Consider the following 19,857-nt stretch of genomic DNA (forward strand, 5'->3'; position numbering starts at 1 on the left):
GTGTACCCCGGAGGCGCGCGTTCACGGAGCTGGAAGAGTCGTCCCCAGTGATGAGGTGCAGGCAGTGGTGCGGTGAACAGGGATGGAATGTCACACACACAGTTTTGGCGAGAGGTGGCTGGGATGGCCGTGGCTCACCCACACGAGGGCCCTGTGACGGGAAGAGCGTGGTCTGTGCGCATCTGAGGTAATCTCCAGACCGTGTTAAAATGGAAAAAAACTGGCGTAGAATAGGGTGGATCTGTGCATGCTACCTTTTATGTAAAAGGAAAAAAAGAGGGGAAATATGGGTAGATTGATATTTTCTTATTTTTGCAAAAAGAAATGCTTTTGAGAGAAGACAAAGAAAATAATAAAATGTGTAGCCGTGGGGAACAAGAGGAAACAGGAGTAGAAATGAGACATCGCTGAGTGGATCTTTTTTTATTTTTCTAACTGTTGTACCCGGCAAATGTTTGCATAATCAGAGAAGAGAATTAAACTGGAAGATGAAATAGAAAAATTTATAGTTGTCAACAACAAGTTTATTTTGAAATTAATCTAATCGGGTATCGATTAGTAACACAGGCACACAGAGAAAATAATTGTGCTTACAGTTCTCTGGACTTTAATCGTAATACTCTGTCCATATCGATATTGAACTACATTCTCGGGTCTGGGGAGTGGGCTAGGGATTATTGTTTAGCGGGTACGTTGGGCGGCTTGGATAGCAAAGTACCACAGACTGAGTGATGTTAAGGGTAGGAATTTAGGTCCTGAACATTCTGGAGGCTGGAAATCCAAGATGAAGCTGTCGACCGGGCTGGTTCCTCCCAGGGCCTCTGCCGGGTGTGCAGACGGCTGTCTCCTCCCCGCGTCCCCACTCGTGGTGGGACAGTCCAGCCTGTCCCCCCGCACGTCCATGTCTTACTCTCTTCTTATGAGGACACCAAGCCGAGGGCGTTCTGTCAGTCACTCAGCCGTGCCCAACTCTGCGACCCCACGGACCACAGCCCACCAGGCTCCTCGGTCCATGGGATTTTCCAGGCAAGGATACTGGAGTGGGCTGCCGTGGGTGGGGGGAAACTTAATCACCTCTTGAAAGACCGTGTCTGCAAACCCAGCCGCCTCGTGCGTGGTGGGTGTGGGGTGTCAGCACGTGAGCCGGGGGCGGGGGTCCAGCCCACAGCAGGCCCACACGGCCTCAGTCTGGGGGTGATGGAGAGGTTCTGCGGGGACGCGGCGACGGTCGCACGGCAGTGGGAGCGTGTGTGGAACTCTGTGACGATGAGGGGGATGATGGCACGCTTTACCTCTGTTAGAAGTGAAAACGACCTTAAGAGGCTCGGCCTGCCGCTGAGAAGGTGACAGGAGGGGTCTCCGGACTGCACGGTCAGAGGCGTCAGAGGCGGGTGGGCTGGGCAGCGGCGCGCGGGCACACGTGGCGGACGGCAGCAGAGAACAGGCTGTGGTCTGGCCTCACAGAGGGTTTCTGAGTCGGAATCTTGGCGGCCTGGCTTCCAGCCACTGCGAGCCCCGCTTTCCGTCCATGGGGTGGGGGGCTCAGTCACAGCCTCTCTGGGCAGAGGCGGCTGAGGGGCTTCAGGCAGGCGTGCTCAATGTGCATCCCTGTGCTGAGGAGTGCCTTCTCTTCTGCACTTTGCAAACACTCACATCACACGGTTTCCATGGCGACCGGCATCCCTCAGAGAGGGGAGCGTGGAGGGGCCCTCAGAAAGGACTTGGGGAAAGGACCAGCTCGGATCCAGGAGGAAGGAAACACCCAGGAGGGAGGCAGCGCGGCCTAGTCTCGCTGCCGCCTCACGGAGACCGTTTCTGGCGCCCCTAGGCCAGTGCACGTCTGTCCCCTCCTCGTCCCCAAAGGTGGGAGGGAGGGGACGGGATGCGGCCTTCACCCCGTGACACGCTGGCGCTCGGACGCACGCCCTGAGGCTCGAGGAGCTGGGGCGCCCGGGAGCCCGGGGGGACTCAGACTCCATGTGCCCATTCTGCTCCCACTGGGGGAAGTGTCCACCGGGAAGGCCTCCTGGTTGCGTGGACAGGCTCTGCAGCATTTACCTCCTGGCTCGTCATCTCCTGGCTGTGTGATCTTGGGCACGTTCCTTAACCTCTCTGTGCTTCCATTTCATAATCTGTAAGATGGGTTTGGGGTTGGTGGAGAATTTCCACACTTGAGAGCGCGCTTGGGAGGGTTGCGGGGGTCCTCCCTGGAGAATGGTGGTCGTTCCGTGAGGAGACCGCTGGGCTTGGTGGGGGCGCCAGCCTCTGCTGACCGGTTCTGTGCCTGTTTCCCTTCCAGTTGGCCACGGGCAGAGCGAGGGCGAGAGGATGGTGGTGTCCGACTTCCACGTCTTCATCCGGGATGTGCTCCAGCACGTGGACGCCGTGCAGAAGGACCACCCGGGGCTGCCCGTCTTCCTCCTGGGCCACTCCATGGTGCGTAGGCCGCGGAGGGGCCCCAGGTCCAGCGCCCCCAGTGTCCGCCCGGCTGGGGATGGAGGGGTCGCCCTCTGCCCGGCCGGCGTGGCCCCTCTGCACACGCTGCATGTGGGGCTCCCGGGGGGTGTTTGCTCAGGAAACAGGGTGGGGTCGGCATCTTGAGGCGGCCCCAGAGGAGGGCTTCTCCACCCACTCCTCCCCTTCAGGGCCCAAGGGTCACTCTGCTCCCGCTTTTTGGGGTGGGGCCCCTCGGTTCATGCTTCCTGCCGGTTTCAGAGTCACGCGGTTCCCACTAGGACAGGGGTCCCTAGGAAGCAGTCCTTAAAGGCCATTCCTAATCCCTTTGCCTTTTAAATACACAGACTCCTCTCAGAATCTTTAAATCATCTGTGGTCTTTAAATCGAGCTGTGATGTTTAAATCGAGTCTCCTCAAACTGGCAGCACGCAGGCCAGGCCTGCCTGCAGGGGCCCAGCCACGCGGGCCGGCAGAGGACTCTGAGCTGCTGTTCTGCACCCTGGGGGACCTTCCCTCCCCGCCTCCCCACCCGGCCCTGTCCCTGCCAGTCTCTTCCCGGCCTGGCGCTTGTAAGCATCTGGATTTCAGCCCCTGGTTCAGATCCGCTCCAGTCAATAGCCAAGGTGGCTGGCCACCCGCCTTCAGCACCTCCTGTGTCCACTGAGTGTTTTTCTTGGAACCTGGATTCCTGGGCCCTTTAACTAAACCAGGAAAAAAAAAGTATAGCAATCTCTTATTATCCTCTGATTTTTTTTTTTTAAATTTCATATCAAGCCTGATGGTCTGGATAAGTTGGGGGTCTGCCAGCTTTTGGCTTGAAATGAAATAGGAATGTGTCTCTGTGGCACTTAGAGCCCTCAAGTGGGGACCTTATTTACATCCCCTGAAACGTTTGCGCTTGGAAAGCTCTGGGGAAACGTGTAATAGGGTAGTCGTGGGCCTGCTCACCCGCGCTTGAGGGCGCCTGTTCCAAGGCAGCAGCTCTGGGCCTGGGGGACCCACACCGGCCCCCCGCCCAGCACGTGCCCCCTCTTCCCGCAGGGCGGCGCGATCTGCATCCTCACGGCCGCGGAGAGGCCGGGCCACTTCTCGGGCATGGTTCTCATTTCCCCGCTGGTCGTCGCCAATCCAGACTCGGCGACACTTTTCAAGGTAAGCAGACCTCCTGTTCTGTGAGCCCCGGCAAGCCTCCCTGGCCCTGGGCCCGCGCTCACAGCTCGCGTCTGGGGCGAAGGGGCTTCTCCTGCTGTCGTGATGAGGTTTGGATGCAGCGAGCATTGTTGTGGCCGGAATTTGGTCATTTCTCAAGTCAGGTGTGGTTTCTTCCCCCAAACAAACAAATCGGCTTCCCGTCTGGGTGTTTCTCGGTGGACGTTCAGAGGAGGAAAGGCCTCGCAGCTGCCCACGGCTGCGCACGGCTCTGACCCACGTGGCTCTTCGGGGGTGTTTTTCTGGCCGTGACGGTCCTCATGGAGCTCCCAGAGGGTTGTGGGCTGGGCTGGGCTTTCCCCCCTGAGGAAGCGGTGGAGACCACAGCGTGGGAGCAGCCAGATCGTGGATGTAGGATGCTGACCCAATCTGGGCCCAGGTTTCAGAGACTTGAGACCCGGGGAGGGTGAGAGACGCGGGGCCTGCGCTCTGGTCAGTCTCTCCCTGACACAGGCCGGGCGGGCAGCTGCTACCCCCCCAGCCAGTGCTCAGGACTCTCAGAGGAGCAGGAGGGGGCAGTGAGGTGGGGGCCACCCTGCAGAACACAGCGCACCACCCCCTGCCTCACGGTCAGTGACGGGGCAGAGGGGCACTGCCCAGATGTCCTGGGGGGCTCCTGAGGACCCAGTGCCATAGCCGTGACCCCAACCCTGGGCGTGGGCGTCCAGCAGAGACAGGGTGTCAACAACTTGAAGCGGGGCTGGACCGAGCCAAGGAGAAACCAGGGCCTCTCTGAGCGCTGACGCAGAGAACACCCCTCTACTCAATTCTCCGAACGGGCCTGCCAGCCAGCTCCTCTGAGTTTTATCCTGTCTGGAAATCGACTCCAGTGGATTTCAGTGCCTGGCGGAGGCGGGACTGCCTAGAAGGATGGGTTCATTCACAGACTCCCAGGCGAGGCTCCGGGGGGCTTGGTCTCCTGGCCCCCTCCCCTCCTGGTCGTGATCACGTAGCCTGCGGCCGGACCACCTGAGGGTCCTGGTCAGAGAAGAGAGTGAGCTGGACTGGGGTCCCTGGTGGAGCCCCCACGGCGCTCCGCGGGCTCCGTTTGTGATGTGTTTGCACAGCGTGTGCTGGGCTCACGTGTGAATCGTGCCCTCAGCTCCCGCCCTCAACTCACCCCAGGGACGGGGAGGTCGCTGGCTGCGGTTACGCTCGGGACCCCGGGGCTTCGAAAGGACCCTTGGCTCCCCAGGTCCACCCCCCGCCCCCCAGGGCTCTCCACTCCCCCACAAGGGCATCTCCCCAGAGGGGACGTGCCCCCCGCCCCAAAAGAGCCTAGGACCCTGGGGGGTTTCAGTTGAAGGGCACAAGGGCAGGGGATGGGGGGCAGCCAGGCCCCGATGGGGAGCCCACTCGGTGCCCCCTCCAGTCTTGGGCAGTCTGGGGGCTCCTGGGCAAGGCCTCTGTTGGGACCTCTCTCAGCAGGTGCTAATAGATGTCCTTGTAGGCAAGGGAATGTGGGTCTTGGTTGTTAACCAGGATTCACGAGAGTCCTCACGGCCCCCAGCCGTGGACGGCATCCCCTCCCCTCTGTGAAGCCCGTTGCTGCCCCGGGGTGGGGGGGGTCAGGCAGTCCTGATCCACGAGGCCCAGGGGCACCCCCTCCCCTCCGTGAAGCCTGTCAGTGCCCCGGGGAGGGAAGATTGGGCAGTCCTGACCCACAGAGTCTGCGTCGTGTCTGCCGTGCGGGAGCCCGGGGTCACTCTCTGGCCTCACCTCACGTGAGCAGCTTTGGAAGGAAATCTCAGGCTCGTGGGGCTCTAGGCGATGCCAGTGGACACAGGAGCGGTCCTGCAGCGGCTGGGGGCGAGGCAGAGGGCGCAAGCCCAGCTCCCCCTGTTGGCCGCGGCCGGGCGGCGGGCGTGTGTCTCCGAGGGTCGCTCATCAGGCGGGAGCGTGTCGTCTGTCCTTCCTGTGCTGTGCTTCCGGCAGCCTGCCGCTGTGCGTGCGGCTCGCTGTGGGTCAGGTGAGGCCTCCCCGCCTGGCCTTTGGGTTTCCAGTGGTTCGGTCTTCAGGACCCCAGACAGGTTCCTCGAGACTTCCCTTCTGGCCGAGGTAGACCGTGAGGTAGGGGGCTTCCCTGGGCCCCGAGGCTGTAGGGTGCGGCACGCAGAGCTGGGCTCTGGTCTGTGACTCCCATCCCAGAGTGCGGCTCCTGGACAGGTTCACAGCTGCCGGTCCCCCACGGGTTTCCGCGGTGGCTCAAACGGTAAAGAACCCGCCTGCAATGCAGGAGATGCGGCTTCAATCTCTGGGTCGGGAAGTTCCCCTGGAGAAGGCACAGCTGCCTGCTCCGGTATTCTTGCCTGGGGAATCCCCTGGACAGAGGAGCCTGGTGGGCCACAGTCCATGGGGTCGCAGAGTCAGACGCAGTGTAGCGACTGACTTTTTGCTGTTTCGTTGTTCCGATGGAGACATTTCACAAAGTAGCACGAAGCATCGGGGCCTCGGGGCGCAGACGGGCACGTGGAGGGTGGCAGCCCCCTGCTCCCCATGTGAGAGTGCCAGCCCCCGCCCCCAGCCCCAGCACAGCTGGTTCTCGCCCCACTTCCAGCCGGCTAGGGTATGTGCAGCCTGGGGACGAGATGGGGAGAACCCTGTCTGCACTCAGATCCTGGTGGAAGCAGGAGTTTATAGACACAGCAAGCCTGGACCCCAGGACAAGTGTCAGGGTCAGTGGGACACTTCCTGGAGATGCCGCAGAGCAGCCGCCCAGGGGACACGGGGACCCCCCACGCCCTAATTGGTGGTGTACCCCGACCTCCCCGGGACGGCACACAGGCAGGGCTGCAGGGTGACCCGTCCTTTGTCCAGGAAAACCTGGCCTCGCCCTGGACGTTCTCCCCGAGTGAGGGCTGGAGTGATCCTCCAGGTGACCCTGTCTGCCTTTGGCTGGAGACTGCCCCTGGGGTCCCGGGTGGAGATGTGGGAGTGGCCCCGTGCTCCCAGACGCCCCTCCGGAGGCGCCAGGGGCCGTGCGTGTGTGCCAGACACGCCCGGGTGACTTCCCCTCCGTCATTGCCCTGTGTGTGGTTCACGGACAGGAAATGAGGCTACGGTCTCGCTCAAGGTCAGCGCGCACCCTGGCTCGGCCAGTGGGCGTGGCGGGATGGCCTTTCCCCCCGAATCCACCAGGGATCAGCTTCCCATCTGGGTGTTGCTCTTCTGCTTTTAGTCCCCGGAGTCCGGAAGGCCCTGGAGCTGGGGGGCTGGAGGGGACACAGGAGGGGTCCCGGGAAGGGCCGGTCATCAAGCTCAGATACAGTTAGACCAGGAGTCAGGGCGTGGCTGGGTCGTGACCTGGCCCCCAAAAGCGGCCGCCGCGTGCACTGGGGGCCTTGGTCCCACGCTGAGGCACGCAGGCTTCCTGTTGTTCGCCTGGGGGTGTGCTCACCCAGGTGGCCAAAGTATTGGAGCTTCAGCTTCAGCATCAGTCCTTCCAATGAATATTCAGGGTTGATTTCCTTTAGGTTTGATCTCCTTGCAGTCCAAGGGACTCCCAAGAGTCATCTCCAACACCACGGTTCAAAAGCATCAATTCTTCAGCGCTCAGCTTTCTTTATAGTCCAACTCTCACATCCATACATGACTACTGGAAAAACATAGCCTTGACTAGACAGACCTTTTTGGCAAAGTGATGTCTCTGGTTTCTAATATGCTGTCCAGGTTGGTCATAATTTTCCTTCCAAACAGAAACTGAGGACCACAGACTCTCTCGGTTCCGCTGGAGGTCAGATGCAAGCCTGTCCCGCTCCGAGTCTCCGCGGCTTCCTCCTCCGGGGCTGGGGTCTCAGCTCCCAGGCCGTCCTCGGCAAGCGAGTGCTGAGGTGCCCTGGGGGGCTCTGCGGCTGTGTGGACCTGCCTTAGCCCGCTGGCCTCACGATGAGGGTGGAGGTCTCCTCCCAGGGCCATGGCCAGGTCACTCCTTCCTGAGCAGGATCTGGGGCTCTCTCCACGCACCCGCAGGATCCTCCAAAAAATTTGGAAGAAGTGTTCCAGTTGACAGTAAGAATCGTTGTATCGTGGATGCCAACTTCTCTGTGGGTGAGCCACTGCCCCACCCCTCCTCCCGGTGGCCGTGGGCTCTCTCGGTGGACGGTGCCGGGGCAGAGGAGGCGGCAAGCAGCAGGGACCTGGACAAATCGATCCTCCCCGCCTGGGGTCTGCGGCGCTCTCCAGCCCCCCGCCTCCCTACTCGCCTTGGACCTCAGGGCCCCTCCTCAACCCCAGCTGCCTTGATCACCAGTCAGCCACTCTCTGCTTCTTCCTAATGAAAAGGCTAAAGAAACAAGCCCACACTTCAAGATCGTGTGCAGGGCGGCGGTTCCGAGCTTCTCCCCCACCCTGAGATGGCGTTTCCCCATCTCTGCTTTTGTGGGGAGCAGGCAGAGAGGCACCCAGGTGTTTTTTTTTCAGCTGTGACCTTACTGCCATCAGAGATTCGTCTCTGCCCAATTGAGTCTTGTTAGAAACTTGACTGGAGCACACTCTGCTGGTTTGGAAGAGCTCAGGGTCTGGGTGGCGCCCCCCCTCTCACCCTGGGCTCCTTGGAAAGGGCAGCATGTGGGTCAGGTGTGGCCCTGTTCCTGGTCCTGCCCGTGGGGGTTGGGGACACTGCCCCTCGTGGAGCCGTGCTGCTGACTGTCAGGAAGGGAGGGGCCCGATGGGGGGGCCCTGCCTGATGCAGCAGCCAGGTGCGAGGAACAGGGCTTGGGGGGAGACCTCGGGGCCCGTGGGGAGACCGGGAGCTCTGTGCAGCAGAGTCCTCGCCAGGACTCGGCGGGTGTGCCAGGAGAGAAAGTGAAGGGGCAGCTGAATTGAAAAGGCCGTGCTGGACCAGGCAGTCAGACATGCCGGGGCAGGGGAGGCGGCCTGTCCCATCACACGCGGCTCCTGGGGGTCCAGGTGTGACGGGGACATGCGCAGAGTCAGCCCACAGCCCCTGCGTCCCCGGGGAGTCGTGGCGGGTCGTCAGCAACAGCAGGAAGCTTCGGAGCCGCTCAGCAGACTCTGGGCCCCACCTTACATTTCCCCCATGACTCCCTCAGGCCATTATCATTGGAGGGGCTTGCCCCAAAAGCCCACCCCCCATGGGGCGGGGCCAGTGAGGGCGGGGTGCCGGGGTGTCCCCTCTCTGCGCCTGGAGCACTTGACCGTGTTTCCACCTCGTTCACACTCTGGCCTTTGGAGGCACAGATCTCAGCTCCTGGGGTCAGGCTCGCAGAGGAGCCCCCAATCCAGGAGCCCACAGACCATCCTGTCTGATGCTCAGAAGCAGCCAGTCCCTTCCCTCCTGGAATTTGAGCCCTCCCCGGCGTGTACTCGTCCCTGGGGCTGACCCACCCCCAGCCTGACCCCTGACCCTGCTGGATGGGTCCTATCCAGCCCATGACGCTTCAATGGGTGCGGGAGACTCAAGGCCTGATGTGGGTTGGATCCAGGTTGGATCGTGGGTGTTTGGGGCTGGGTGGGCAAACGCCCGGCACATGGAGGCTGCCAGTCCACACATGTGAGGATGGACCCGAGCGTGGGGTTGCGGTGAGGTCAGAGGTTGCCCCTGTGGGTCCCCGGCTGTTTGGGGCCCAGCTGTGTGCAAGGTCGTGAGGCTCCTGATGGCCAAAGAGGAGAGCTTTCGGGGGGCAGGAGTGCTGGGGGGACAGCAGGCGAGCGCAGGCCTCTCGGTCACTGGGAGCGAGGGCGGCCGCACCCCAGGCCTCTGTCCACCCCGTCCAGCCAGCCACGGGCAGTGGTGCTGAGCCTGTGTCCTCGTCTCTTAAATGATGGTCAGCCCTTCCCTCAGGGCATTCGTGTCAAGATCCCAAGACGGGAGCCCCCGGGACCATGCCGATACCCCGATATCCCACGGTCACTGGTGCCAAGGGGCAGACCCCCCGTTGGCCCTGTGACGGCCGCACAGACCCGGCGCTCACCACCCCCCACTTTCCAAGCGAGTTTAATCTTAGCATTTCACAGCTCGCCTTGGAAATAGCATCTGTCCTCCCTGGGTGTCTGCAGAAACGGAAATGGCCCGCCCCCCCGGCAGACGCGTGAGAGCCGGTTGACGCGTCTCCTCGATAAACACCAGCCAGCTCTGGGGCGGTTGGGGGTGGGGGCGGCCTGGACCTCAGTCCGGATCACGTTGGAGCAGCGTGTATTAAGCGCCTACTGTGAGGTGGCGCCTGGGCACACAGCGACCCCGTGGGCAGCTGAGAGACAGGCCAGCAGTGTGCAGCCCCTGTGCTCGCAGACGCCGGGAGCCAGGCCGGTGCCCCCGGCCTGGCGGCAGTTTCTGCCCCAAGACAGTCAGTGGTGCCTTCTGATCAGGGCGTGTCCTGCCTCAGCTCAGGTGCCTGGGTGCTTCTCCTCCCACAGAGAATTTGAGATCACTGCCCGGAGTGGTCCGGGGAGGCGGCTGCACACATCAGGAGCAGCAAGGAAGCAGATGGCCGCTGCCATCTCCACCCGGCCGCCCCCAACCAGCTCAAAAACCAGGCCCGGGAGGCCATCTGGGCGGGGCGAGCAGGGGTCCTTGGCTGCCCGGCCGGGATCACGCCTGGCCGATGCCCCATCTGGGTGTCCCTCTCCTTAGTGGCCTGTAGGCAGCTCGAGGGGTGGCCGGGCCGGGGTCCCATGGTGCTAACCGTAGCTTCCCTTCGTGTCCAGGTCTTTGCTGCAAAAGTTCTGAACCTCGTCCTGCCAAACATGTCCCTGGGCCGGATCGACTCCAGTGTGCTCTCGAGGAATAAGACGGAGGTGAGTCTTTCTGAGGAGCTGGGGACAACTGGGGGTGGTGGGGGGAGCCGGCCACGGCCCAGGCCTGGGGGGAGTCCGGGCGTTGGCCTCGCCACGGCTGCCTGCCGCCGTTCCCCCGAGGCTCTGCGTCAGGTGGTAGCACGTGGAGCCGTGTGAGGGCCGTCTGGCTTCAGGGTCTGGTGGGAGGGGTGGGCAGTGGTTCTCTGAGCTGTGCCCACGTGTGCAGAGCACCTGACCAGCTGGAGCTGTGTGTGTGCCAGCCAGGTCTCGTGAGCTTGTAAGGGACAGCAACCCAGTTCAGAATGACTTCAGTAGAAAGAGGGGTTTGTTGGTGAACGTAACGGAAGGCTTCAGGCACAGCTGGATCCAGGGACTCAGAGTCTTAGTCACCACCGTGTCTCTTTGCCCCTGGCTCGTGTGTCCCCTGGTTTGGCCTTATTCCCAACCAGACTTCCCCGAGTGGAGGCGGAGCTGCCCACCAGCAGCTTTACATGAGCGGCCAGTGGAGACGCAGCACAGCCCCTTCCAACAGCAGCTCTGAAACCGTGTACCTCAGACTGGGACTCGAACCCAGCAAAACCCTGCTGGGCACTTAAATCACATGAGTGGGACTCGAACCCAGCCAAAAGCCTGCTGGGCACTTCAATCACATGACTGGGACTCGAACCCAGCCAAAAGCCTGCTGGGCACTTCAATCACATGACTGGGACTCGAACCCAGCCAAAAGCCACAGAACCTGGTTTCAGGACCTTGTGAAGCTGAGGTTCTTGATGTCTCATCACAGAAAGAATTCAGGGGGAGACACAGTGATAGGTAAGAAGTGGATCTATCCAGATACAGAGAGAAGCAGCCTCCACAGGCAGAGTGTGGGCCATCGCAGAGGGCGAGTGCGGCCTCGAAATGTGGCCTGGTTAGATTTTATAGGCTGGGTCGTTTCATATGCTAATGAGCGGGAGGGCTGTTCCAGCTATTTTGGGGAAGGGGTGGAGATGTCAACCCCTCCTTGGTCTTTCACCAGGCTTCCCTGGTGCCTCAGAAGGTAAAGCGTCTGCCTCCAGTGCGGGAGACCCGGGTTCGATCCCCAGGTCGGGAAGATCCCCTGGAGGAGGAAATGGCACCCCACTCCAGTATTCTTGCCTGGAGAATCCCATGGATGGAGAAGCCTGGGAGGCTCCAGTCCACGGGGTCGCACGGAGTCGGACACGACTGAGCGACTTCACTCCGCTTTGGTCTTTTACCAGTGGAGCTGTCCTGGCGCCTCTGGGCGTCATTTCCCTCGTGGGTTGAGGATTGAGGTCTAGTCTTGTCTGCATCTTGCTCCCGTTTGATTCTCACCAGTTTGTGTTGTGGCCTTGGGCTGCGTCACTCTTTCAGAAGCTGTGCCCTATCCCAGAGCTGGTTCTTACCCCTGGACAGTGGGTTGTTTGTCCCGGAGAGGGGGCGGCATCACCCTGCCCAAGCTCGCGGCCTGAGAGCGGAGGGCAGCTCTGCTGTGGGCCGGGCGGGTGGCGTGCGGCCAGGCTGGAGGGTGCGCCGGGGTGCCGGTCAGGCCGGCGTCCATGTCCACGGGCCAGGCTGGCGCCTGTGGCCATGGGTCAGGCCGGCGCCCTTGTCCACGGGTCCCTGTGGAGGCCAGGGTGGTCTGTGACGGTGCTGGTCAGGGCACCATGCCCCCGCCCCTCTGGTGAAGGGCCAGCGCCTCGTCCCCAGCCTGTGAGGATGGGCCCTCGGGCTCCGGGCCAGGCGGCTGTCTTGTCCTCACCCACCCACGGCGGCCCGTGTCACAGGGGCAGACAGACGCTCCCCAGGTGCCAGAGCCTGCCCGAGGTCGCCTGCCTGAGAGCTCTGTCCCGGGGGCAGGACCCCACAGGCTCACGGCTGGTGAACAGGCGGCGCCCTGGACAACGGGAGCATAACGCCGAGTCATCTCCTGCCTGTTTCCCGTCTTTCGTCAGGACGCTGAGCTGGGGAGTTGTGGCTGCTGGTCAGCCCTGGCTTCCTTGGGGTCTGGCATCATGATGGAATGTGGCCTCCTGGCCCTCTGAGCCACTCAGCTGGATGGGAGTCATCCCAGATGTGCAGGCAGGGATGTTCAGGCCACGGTTCCAGCTCCCCGGCCTTGAGAGCCCGCTGTTGCTGAGTTTGGCTTGTGCAGGACTCCAGAGGGAGCCAGTCAAAGTCCACCCAGTCATCCACACCCCATTTGAATTAGAATTTAATTTTTAAAAGCAGTCCCTCCCAAACCCCCATCTTGGAGCTACATTTGACCCACCAGGGTTGAGAATATTTGAGTAAAGAAAGAAGACGTTCATTCCAAGAGGCAGACCTGTGTGGTGAGCAGCACAGCATTAGAGGGTCCCGACAGGAGCAGGGCCGACGTTAACCCATTTCACGGATGAGGACACTGAGGCTCGGGGGATAAACCTTGCCCAAGGTTTCAAGCCGGTTGGGGCAGAGCTGCGACACGGAGCCTCTGATTCCACAGTCTGTGCTTGGCGTGCCCTTCCAGCTGGGGTTTACGAGCCCGGAGCTCCTGACTTGTACTTCCTGGTCCACGCGGCGTGCGTGGCGTGCTGGGGTGCTGGGGACCACCGCTCCATGTGCAGGGTCACTGCGAGCCGAGGCCTGTGGGCAGGGCCTCCTCCGGCTGCCGCAGCCAAAGGCTGACTCTGTTTCAAATGTGCAGTTTCCTGTGAAACCACCGATTTCTGCAGCAGCCTCTTCACACTGTTTAGGGCTTCTCAAGGCAAGAACGCCAAGGGGGCTTGCCATTCCCTTCTCCAATGGACATTTGGTCAGAACTCTCCACCGTGACCCGTCCGTCTTGGGTGGCTCCGCACGACATGGCTCATAGTTTCACTGAGTTAGACAAGGCTGTGGTCCATGTGATCAAGTTGGTTAGTTTTCTGTGACTGTGGTTTTCATTCTCTCTGCCCTCTGGTGGAGACAGGTAAGAGGCTTGTGCAGGCTTCCCGATGGGAGGGACTGGCTGTGGGGGAATCTGGCTCTTGCTCTGATGGGTGGGCCCTTGCTCAGTAAATCTTTAATCCAGCCGTCTGCTGACCGGTGGGGCTGCACTCCCAGTCCTGGAGTCCACAGGCCCTGATCTCCTCCAGGAGGACTTCTGTGAACACACCACTCCTCCAGAACTGCTGCTGCCAGTGACCCTGACCCCGACCCCGTGGCAGGCCACTGCCAACCCACGCCTCTGCCAGAGACCCCCCACAGGCAAGTCTGGCTCCGTCTCTTCTGGGAATCACTGCTCCTTCTTCCTGGGTTCTATTACGCACAGAGAGTTCCAGAAAAACATCCACTTTTGCTTCATTGACTATCCTAAAGCCTTGGACTGTGTCAATCACAGTTAACTGTGGATAATTCTTCAAGAGATGGGAATACCAGACCACCTTACCCGCCTCTCTAGAAACATGTGTGCAGGTCAAGAAGCAACAGTTAGAACTGGACATGGAAGAACAAACTGGTTCAAAATTGAGAAAGGAGTGCATCAAGGCTGGATAGTATCACCCTGATTATTTAACTTCTGTGCAGAGTACATCATGTGAAATGCCGGGCTGGATGAAGCACAAGCTGGAATTACTGGGAGAAATACCAATAACCTCAGATATGCAGATGACACCACCCTTTTGGCAGAAAGTGAAGAAGAACTAAAGAGCCTCTTGATGAAAGTGAAAGAGGAATGAAAAAACTGGCTTAAAACTAAACATTCAAAAAATGAAGATCATGGCATCCGGTTCCATCACTTCATGGCAAATAGATGGGGAAACAATGGAAACAGTGAGAGATTTTATTTTTGGGCTGCAAAATCACTCCAAAATCATCACAAGCCATGAAATTAAAAGACGCTTGCTCCTTGGAAGAAAAGCTATGACCAACCTAGACAGCATATTAAAAAGCAGAGACATTGCTTTACCAACTAAAGTGTGTATAGTGAAAGGTATGGTTTTTCCAGTAGCCATGTATGAATGTCAGAGTTGGACTATAAAGAAAGTTGAATGCCAAAGAATTGATGCTTTTGAACTGTGGTGCTGGAGAAGACTTTTGAGAGTCCCTTGGACTGCAAGGAGATCAAACCTAAAGGAAATCAACCCTGAATATTCACTGGAAGGACTGATGCTGAAGCTGAAGCTCCAATACTTTGGCCACCTGATGCAGAGCCAACTCATTGGAAAAGACCCTGATGCTGGCAAAGATCGAAGGTGGGAGGAGAAGGGGATGACGGAGGATGAGGTGGTTGGATGGCATCACTGACTCTATGGACATGAGTTTGAGCAAACTCTGGGAGTTGGTGATGGACAGGGAGGCCTGGCGTGCTGCAGTCCATGGGGCTGCAAAGAGTTGGACACGCCTGAGCGATGGAACAGCAGCAACCGCAGCAGCTGTGCCGGGCGGCATGGGCCGGGCGGCATGGGCCGGGCGGCAGGGCGGGGGGGCCACGGCCCTTTGAGAGCTTAGAGTGGAAACATCCAGTTGTCTCACCACCTGTAAGTAGCCGGGCCAAAGAGGAGGAGAAAAAGATCACGAGATGACTCCAAACACTCTTAGTTTGAAAGGAGCAGATTTCAGAGATTCTGTCTCCTTTGTGAAATCATGAACATGTCCCCGAAGGCCTTACACCAAACGGAAGCGTCTGGGTGAATGCCTCACGGGCGGGCTTCCCTTCGCGGCCCATCGCCACGTCCCCGTCCACCGTCACACAGCGTCATGTGTCCACGGGGGGCTCTCCAGACACTGCTCAGTCTCCCTGCCGGGCAGACTCGGAGCCTGGGCTCCTGTTGGATTAAGTAGGGAGCAGAGAGGATTAGCTCCTGCCAGCAGGCGCTGGGAGCTGCCCTTTCCACATTCTGCCGAGCTTTAAAAATAGCAGCGCCGAGGGGCGGGCGAGGGGAAACGGGCGGGGCAGACTCCTCGAGGACCGGAGTCGGCTCCTGAGGCTCGCCCTCCGTGGGACGTCTCCCCTGCAGCCCTGAGGCCCGAGGCCCGGCACCGACGGCCCGTCGGGCTTGTAGGAGCAGGACTCAGGGAGTGGCTGCAGGCTGGCGCGGTCGCGGGTTCCTTGGCAGGCTCCCATCTCTGGGGTTCGCTGTGGCAGCCACGACAGGCAGCGTGACGCCCCCACTTGACAGCCTGGGACCCGCAGACGCACACAGGCCATGGCGCGGGAGGAAAGGCAGGGACCCCCAGTGTGGTCTCAGCACCGCCCGCTGGCTGCGTCTTGCCCTGCTTCTTGCCACAGCTCCAGAACGTCCATCTCACGAAACATCGGCCCAGAGAGGCCAAGTCCCTTCCCCAGGGACTCGCAGCCGTTCCGTAAGGATTTGAACCTACGTCGGGCTTTGTGGTGGAGAATCCAGCTGCCAGTACAGCAGACGCAGGTTCAATCCCTGGGTCAGGAAGGTCCCCGGTGGAGGAGAGGCAACCCAACCCCGCTAACCTTGCCTGGGAAACCCCACGGACAGAGGAGCCTGGAGGGCTACAGTCCTGGGGTCGCAAAGTCGGACAGGACTGGAACGACTAAACCACTCTCACCCCCAAGCTCCTGGCACTACCGTCCTGGAGACAGAGCAGCCGCCCCTCGGCCTCTTCTGCGTCTCCTCGGATTTCCAGCCCCACCGACATTCTGAACGTTTCACCCTCGACCACGGCTTCCTCAGAACGCCGTGAGGCCCTCCCACTCGGAAAAGCCATGCATGTTCCACATAGTTGTCCGGCCAAGGCCGCCAGCATGGGATGCAAGGAGGAGGGGCCGTGGGGCACTCCCGGCACCCACAAACCTCCGACTGCTCACGGCAGGGGCCCCCAGCCCCCCTCCAGCTCTTCCGCCGGGAGCACCCCCAGTCCTGTGCCGAGGCAGTCTCCCTTCCAGAACCCAGTCTGTGTTCTCTGTTGCTGCACCAGGACGCCCTCCAAGTGCCTCCTGGCTGGTTGGCACGCACGCTGGCCGGCCGTATGGTGAGTTCCGGGCACCCGGGGGGCTGAGGAGGGTCTGGCCCTGCTCCCACTCACATCTGCGGGGGACTCCGCTCCAGGCCCCCTCCCCACCTAATGTTTCCAGTGTGCCTGCGTTGAGGGTTGGGTCCCCGGTGCTATGGCCTTCGTGGCTTCTGCCCCCGCGGCCTGGGGGGCTTGGCCACCCTGAGGCGTTGGACTCATCACAACCAGGGCTGCAGACAGGCCTGGCCTCCCCTGCCACCCCTGCGGACCCAGCTGTCACTTCCCTGCGGGTCGGTCCTGCTTTGCGACTCATCCCCATGCACGGCTTATCCCCACAGAAGACTTGTCTGTTTTCAGCAGCTGGGGATCTACCAGTGCCTTACAAATAAGCCTCAAGCCGCAGGAGCCTCTCTTAGCATGGACCTCTGCGCAGGGGCGACCACGGGGGCCTGGCTCAGTCGGTGCCCCGCGTAGAGGTCTGCTCAGCCCCTCCCCGTCCCCGTGTTCCCTGCTCCCTGCCCCCCGCGACTCTGGCGGAAACATCCCTGAGCCCCAGAGAGGCTGGTCCTTGAGGTCAACGGCTGCAGAACAGCCAGGGCCTCTGCGCTTCCCTCACAGCTCAGCTGGTAAAGATTCCACCTGCAACACAGGAGACCCTGGTTCCATTCCTGGGTCAGGAAGATCCCCTGGAGAAAGGAAAGGCTACCCACTCCAGTATTCTTGGGCTTCCCTGGTGGCTCAGCTGGTAAAGAATCTGCCTGCAATGCGGGAGACCCCGGTTCCATTCCTGGGTTGGGAAGATCCGCTGGAGGAGGGAAAGGCTAGTCACTCCGGTATTCTGACCTGGAGAATTCCATGGACTGACCGTATGGTCCATGGGGTTGCAGAGAGTGGGACATAACTGAGTGACCTTCAGTTTGTGAGAAGTCAGGCAGGGTTCGTGTGCCTCTGCCCACGTTCCCTCCTGCAGGACCACAGGGTTACGGCGGCCAGGACACCTGCGTGCGCGGGTCGGGCTGACCCCTCAGAGACCCCGTGTTGCTGCTTTGTAACTCACCCTGGAGGCCTGGCCACTCTGATGGTCACTGGAAGAGGGTCACGGAGACGTGGTCCCCCAGGAAGGCCTCTCTGGGGTTTTGGGTGGGTGCTGGCTGCTCAGGTGCTGCAGGCCTGGCCTTGGCGGGGGAGGTCCGCATCCGCCTCCGGCCTGGGGTGCAGGACACTGAAACTCTGGTGAGTTTAGGTCTTGAGACCTCAGAAAGCAGAGGCCGCTGGGATTGCGCGGGCTGCTTACCTGAGGGGGGCTTGGTCCCCTGAGCCTGTTGCCCTGTGCGGGGGTGTGGGGTCTGCCCTGCCCTCATGGCCGCCCCTTCAGCCCGCCCTGCCTGCCCTCCCCCCAACACCCAGGTCTTGACCCGTCAGCGTGTACACAGGGCCGGTCAGCATGTACACAGGGCCTCTGTGCCCCAGGCATGGGAAAAGGGCCCGGGACAGGAAGCCCCTTGGGCTGTCTGAGCAGTTAACCCAGAGCCATGTCCCCGAGGGGCTTGGTGGCCAGTCAGTGGGCAGGCGCCAAGCCACTCAGGCAGGATGCGGTCTGGTGGACACCTGCCCCGTCTCTGCTCCAGTGAGCAGGCCCCTCACTGTCCCCTCGGGGGTGAGCGGAGTGACAGCAGAGACAAGGGCAGGGCCGGGAGCCCCCCAGGGCTGGCTCAGATCCCGAGCTGCAGGCAGAGCCAGTGTCGGAGGGGGTCCTGGAAGGCGGATGGCTCAGGAGGGCGGACTTGGCTGCCCGGCGTGTCCAGCAGAGGGGCGGCCATGGCCTTGGGTACACGGGGCAGTGGACCAGCCTCTCGGGACGGCAGGTGGCCACTGCATGAAGCCCAAGGCCTCCCCAGGCCCCGTCCCTGCACTGACCGCCCCCCAGCGACTCAGGGGGTTCACCCCGGTGACCCTCTGTCAGGGGAGAGACCCAGACACAGACCCGCGCCAACCGTGGTACCGTCGCCACGTGAAACCATGGACGCCAGCCTACGACATGCTTATGGGAAGGGGCGCAGACGGAGGCTGAGCCCGTCTGGGGGCCCCGGGCGTGGACGGGAGGGTGCAGGGCCGGCCGGCAGGAAGCCGAGGCGCCTGGGGCCGTGCGGGGGGCGGCTCCCCAGGGTCTGACGGACATCCCTCTCCCTGCAGGTGGACATCTACAACACGGACCCCCTGGTCTGCCGGGCGGGGCTCAAAGTCTGCTTCGGCATCCAGCTGCTCAACGCGGTGTCGCGGGTGGAGCGGGCGCTGCCCAAGCTGACGCTGCCTTTCCTGCTGCTGCAGGGCTCCGCCGACCGCCTCTGCGATAGCAGGGGCGCCTACCTGCTCATGGAGTCGGCCAAGAGCCAGGACAAGACGCTCAAGGTGAGCGGCTGCCACCGCCCCGCATCAGGAAGGGCGGGGCCTGCCCGTGGGAGGCGTGTCCCGGGCGCTGGTGAGGCATCAGCTGGTCGTTCACTCCCTGGGGATCACCTGCGTGTTGGGCACAACAGGATGGCAAAGTGTCATTTCCGGTGGGGAAGCCCCCTGAGTGTCTTCCCTCTAGACCAGTAAGCCGGCCGGCTGCAGGGACGGGGAGAGAGCGGACCCATGGGCCGTGTCCGCACCGAGTGGCGGCCGAGCCTGAAGGTGACTCTGGGTGGTCGGTGGGGCAGACAAGCCTCAGGACACGTGCGTGCGTGACTCCCACCCCTAGCGGCCTCCCCATGGGCACAGCCACGTGGGTGCCCAGTCTGGGGCTGCCTGCTTGTTCACGGGCACACAGGTGGTCCCTGAGGTGCCACGCCTGCTGCGGGAGCTGGGGTTGCAGCTCCGCTCTGCCCCAAGTCCTCTGCCCACCCGCCTCCTCCCCAGCTCTGCTCTGAGGGTCAGCCTTGGCCAGCTGGCGGGCAGAGGGAGACTCAGATGAGCCTGGGACGGGGGCAGGCTGGAAGGAGATGGTACCTGGGGGATGCGGCCCTGGGGACCGCGAGTCCCGTTCTGACGCTCCTGAAACTGGGACAGAGAACTGAAAGCGGGGGCCCAGAGGTCGGTGCTCATGGCAGCCCCGAGACGGAGGCGGGCCCGACGAGCCCAGTGGGGTCCATCCCACTCGGCGGAACGTTACTCAGCCTTGGAAAGCGGGGGCGGGGGCGTTCTGATAGCTTCCTGCTGCCATGAGCGTGGACGCACCTTGAGGAGGGCTACGCTCAGTGAAACGAGCCGCTTACAAGAGCGCAAGGCGTGTGCGATTACACCCCCAGAAAACGAACAAAGCTGACAAAAGTCATCGCAGTAGACGGCAGAGGAGATCCGCTGTGGCCCCGTGGTTGGGACTCGGTGCTTTCGTCTGCCAGGGCCCTGGTCGCAGAACTGAGAGCTCGTAAGCCATGTAGCTTAGCCAGAAAAAAGAAGGGAAAAGAAAGCAGCATGCTGTCTCCAGGGGGCAGGAAGCAGGGCAGGG

At 61.4% G+C, this 19,857-nt stretch overlaps 1 protein-coding gene across 3 annotated transcripts in view; it reads left to right on the top strand.

The window, feature by feature from the left end:
* MGLL (monoglyceride lipase) overlaps positions 1–19,857 on the top strand; it is an 86,882-nt gene that overhangs the window by 64,236 nt on the left and 2,789 nt on the right. The window contains exons 4-8 of one of the 3 annotated variants that reach the window (XR_006547300.2): positions 2,300–2,436; positions 3,498–3,608; positions 10,332–10,421; positions 15,973–16,388; positions 18,564–18,779. Coding sequence is in view for 2 of the 3 variants with exons in the window: in XM_044933686.1 (XP_044789621.1) it covers positions 2,300–2,436; positions 3,498–3,608; positions 10,332–10,421; positions 13,538–13,786 (587 nt within the window). In the remaining variant the exon portion in view is untranslated. Of the gene's footprint in view, positions 1–2,299; positions 2,437–3,497; positions 3,609–10,331; positions 10,422–13,537; positions 13,832–15,972; positions 16,389–18,563; positions 18,780–19,857 lie in introns of those variants that run through there. The other 2 variants (XM_044933686.1, XM_025272462.3) reach the window with 2 other exon arrangements.

This window comes from Bubalus bubalis, chromosome 21 (genome assembly GCF_019923935.1).
Source record: "Bubalus bubalis isolate 160015118507 breed Murrah chromosome 21, NDDB_SH_1, whole genome shotgun sequence".
Taxonomy (NCBI): domain Eukaryota; kingdom Metazoa; phylum Chordata; class Mammalia; order Artiodactyla; family Bovidae; genus Bubalus; species Bubalus bubalis.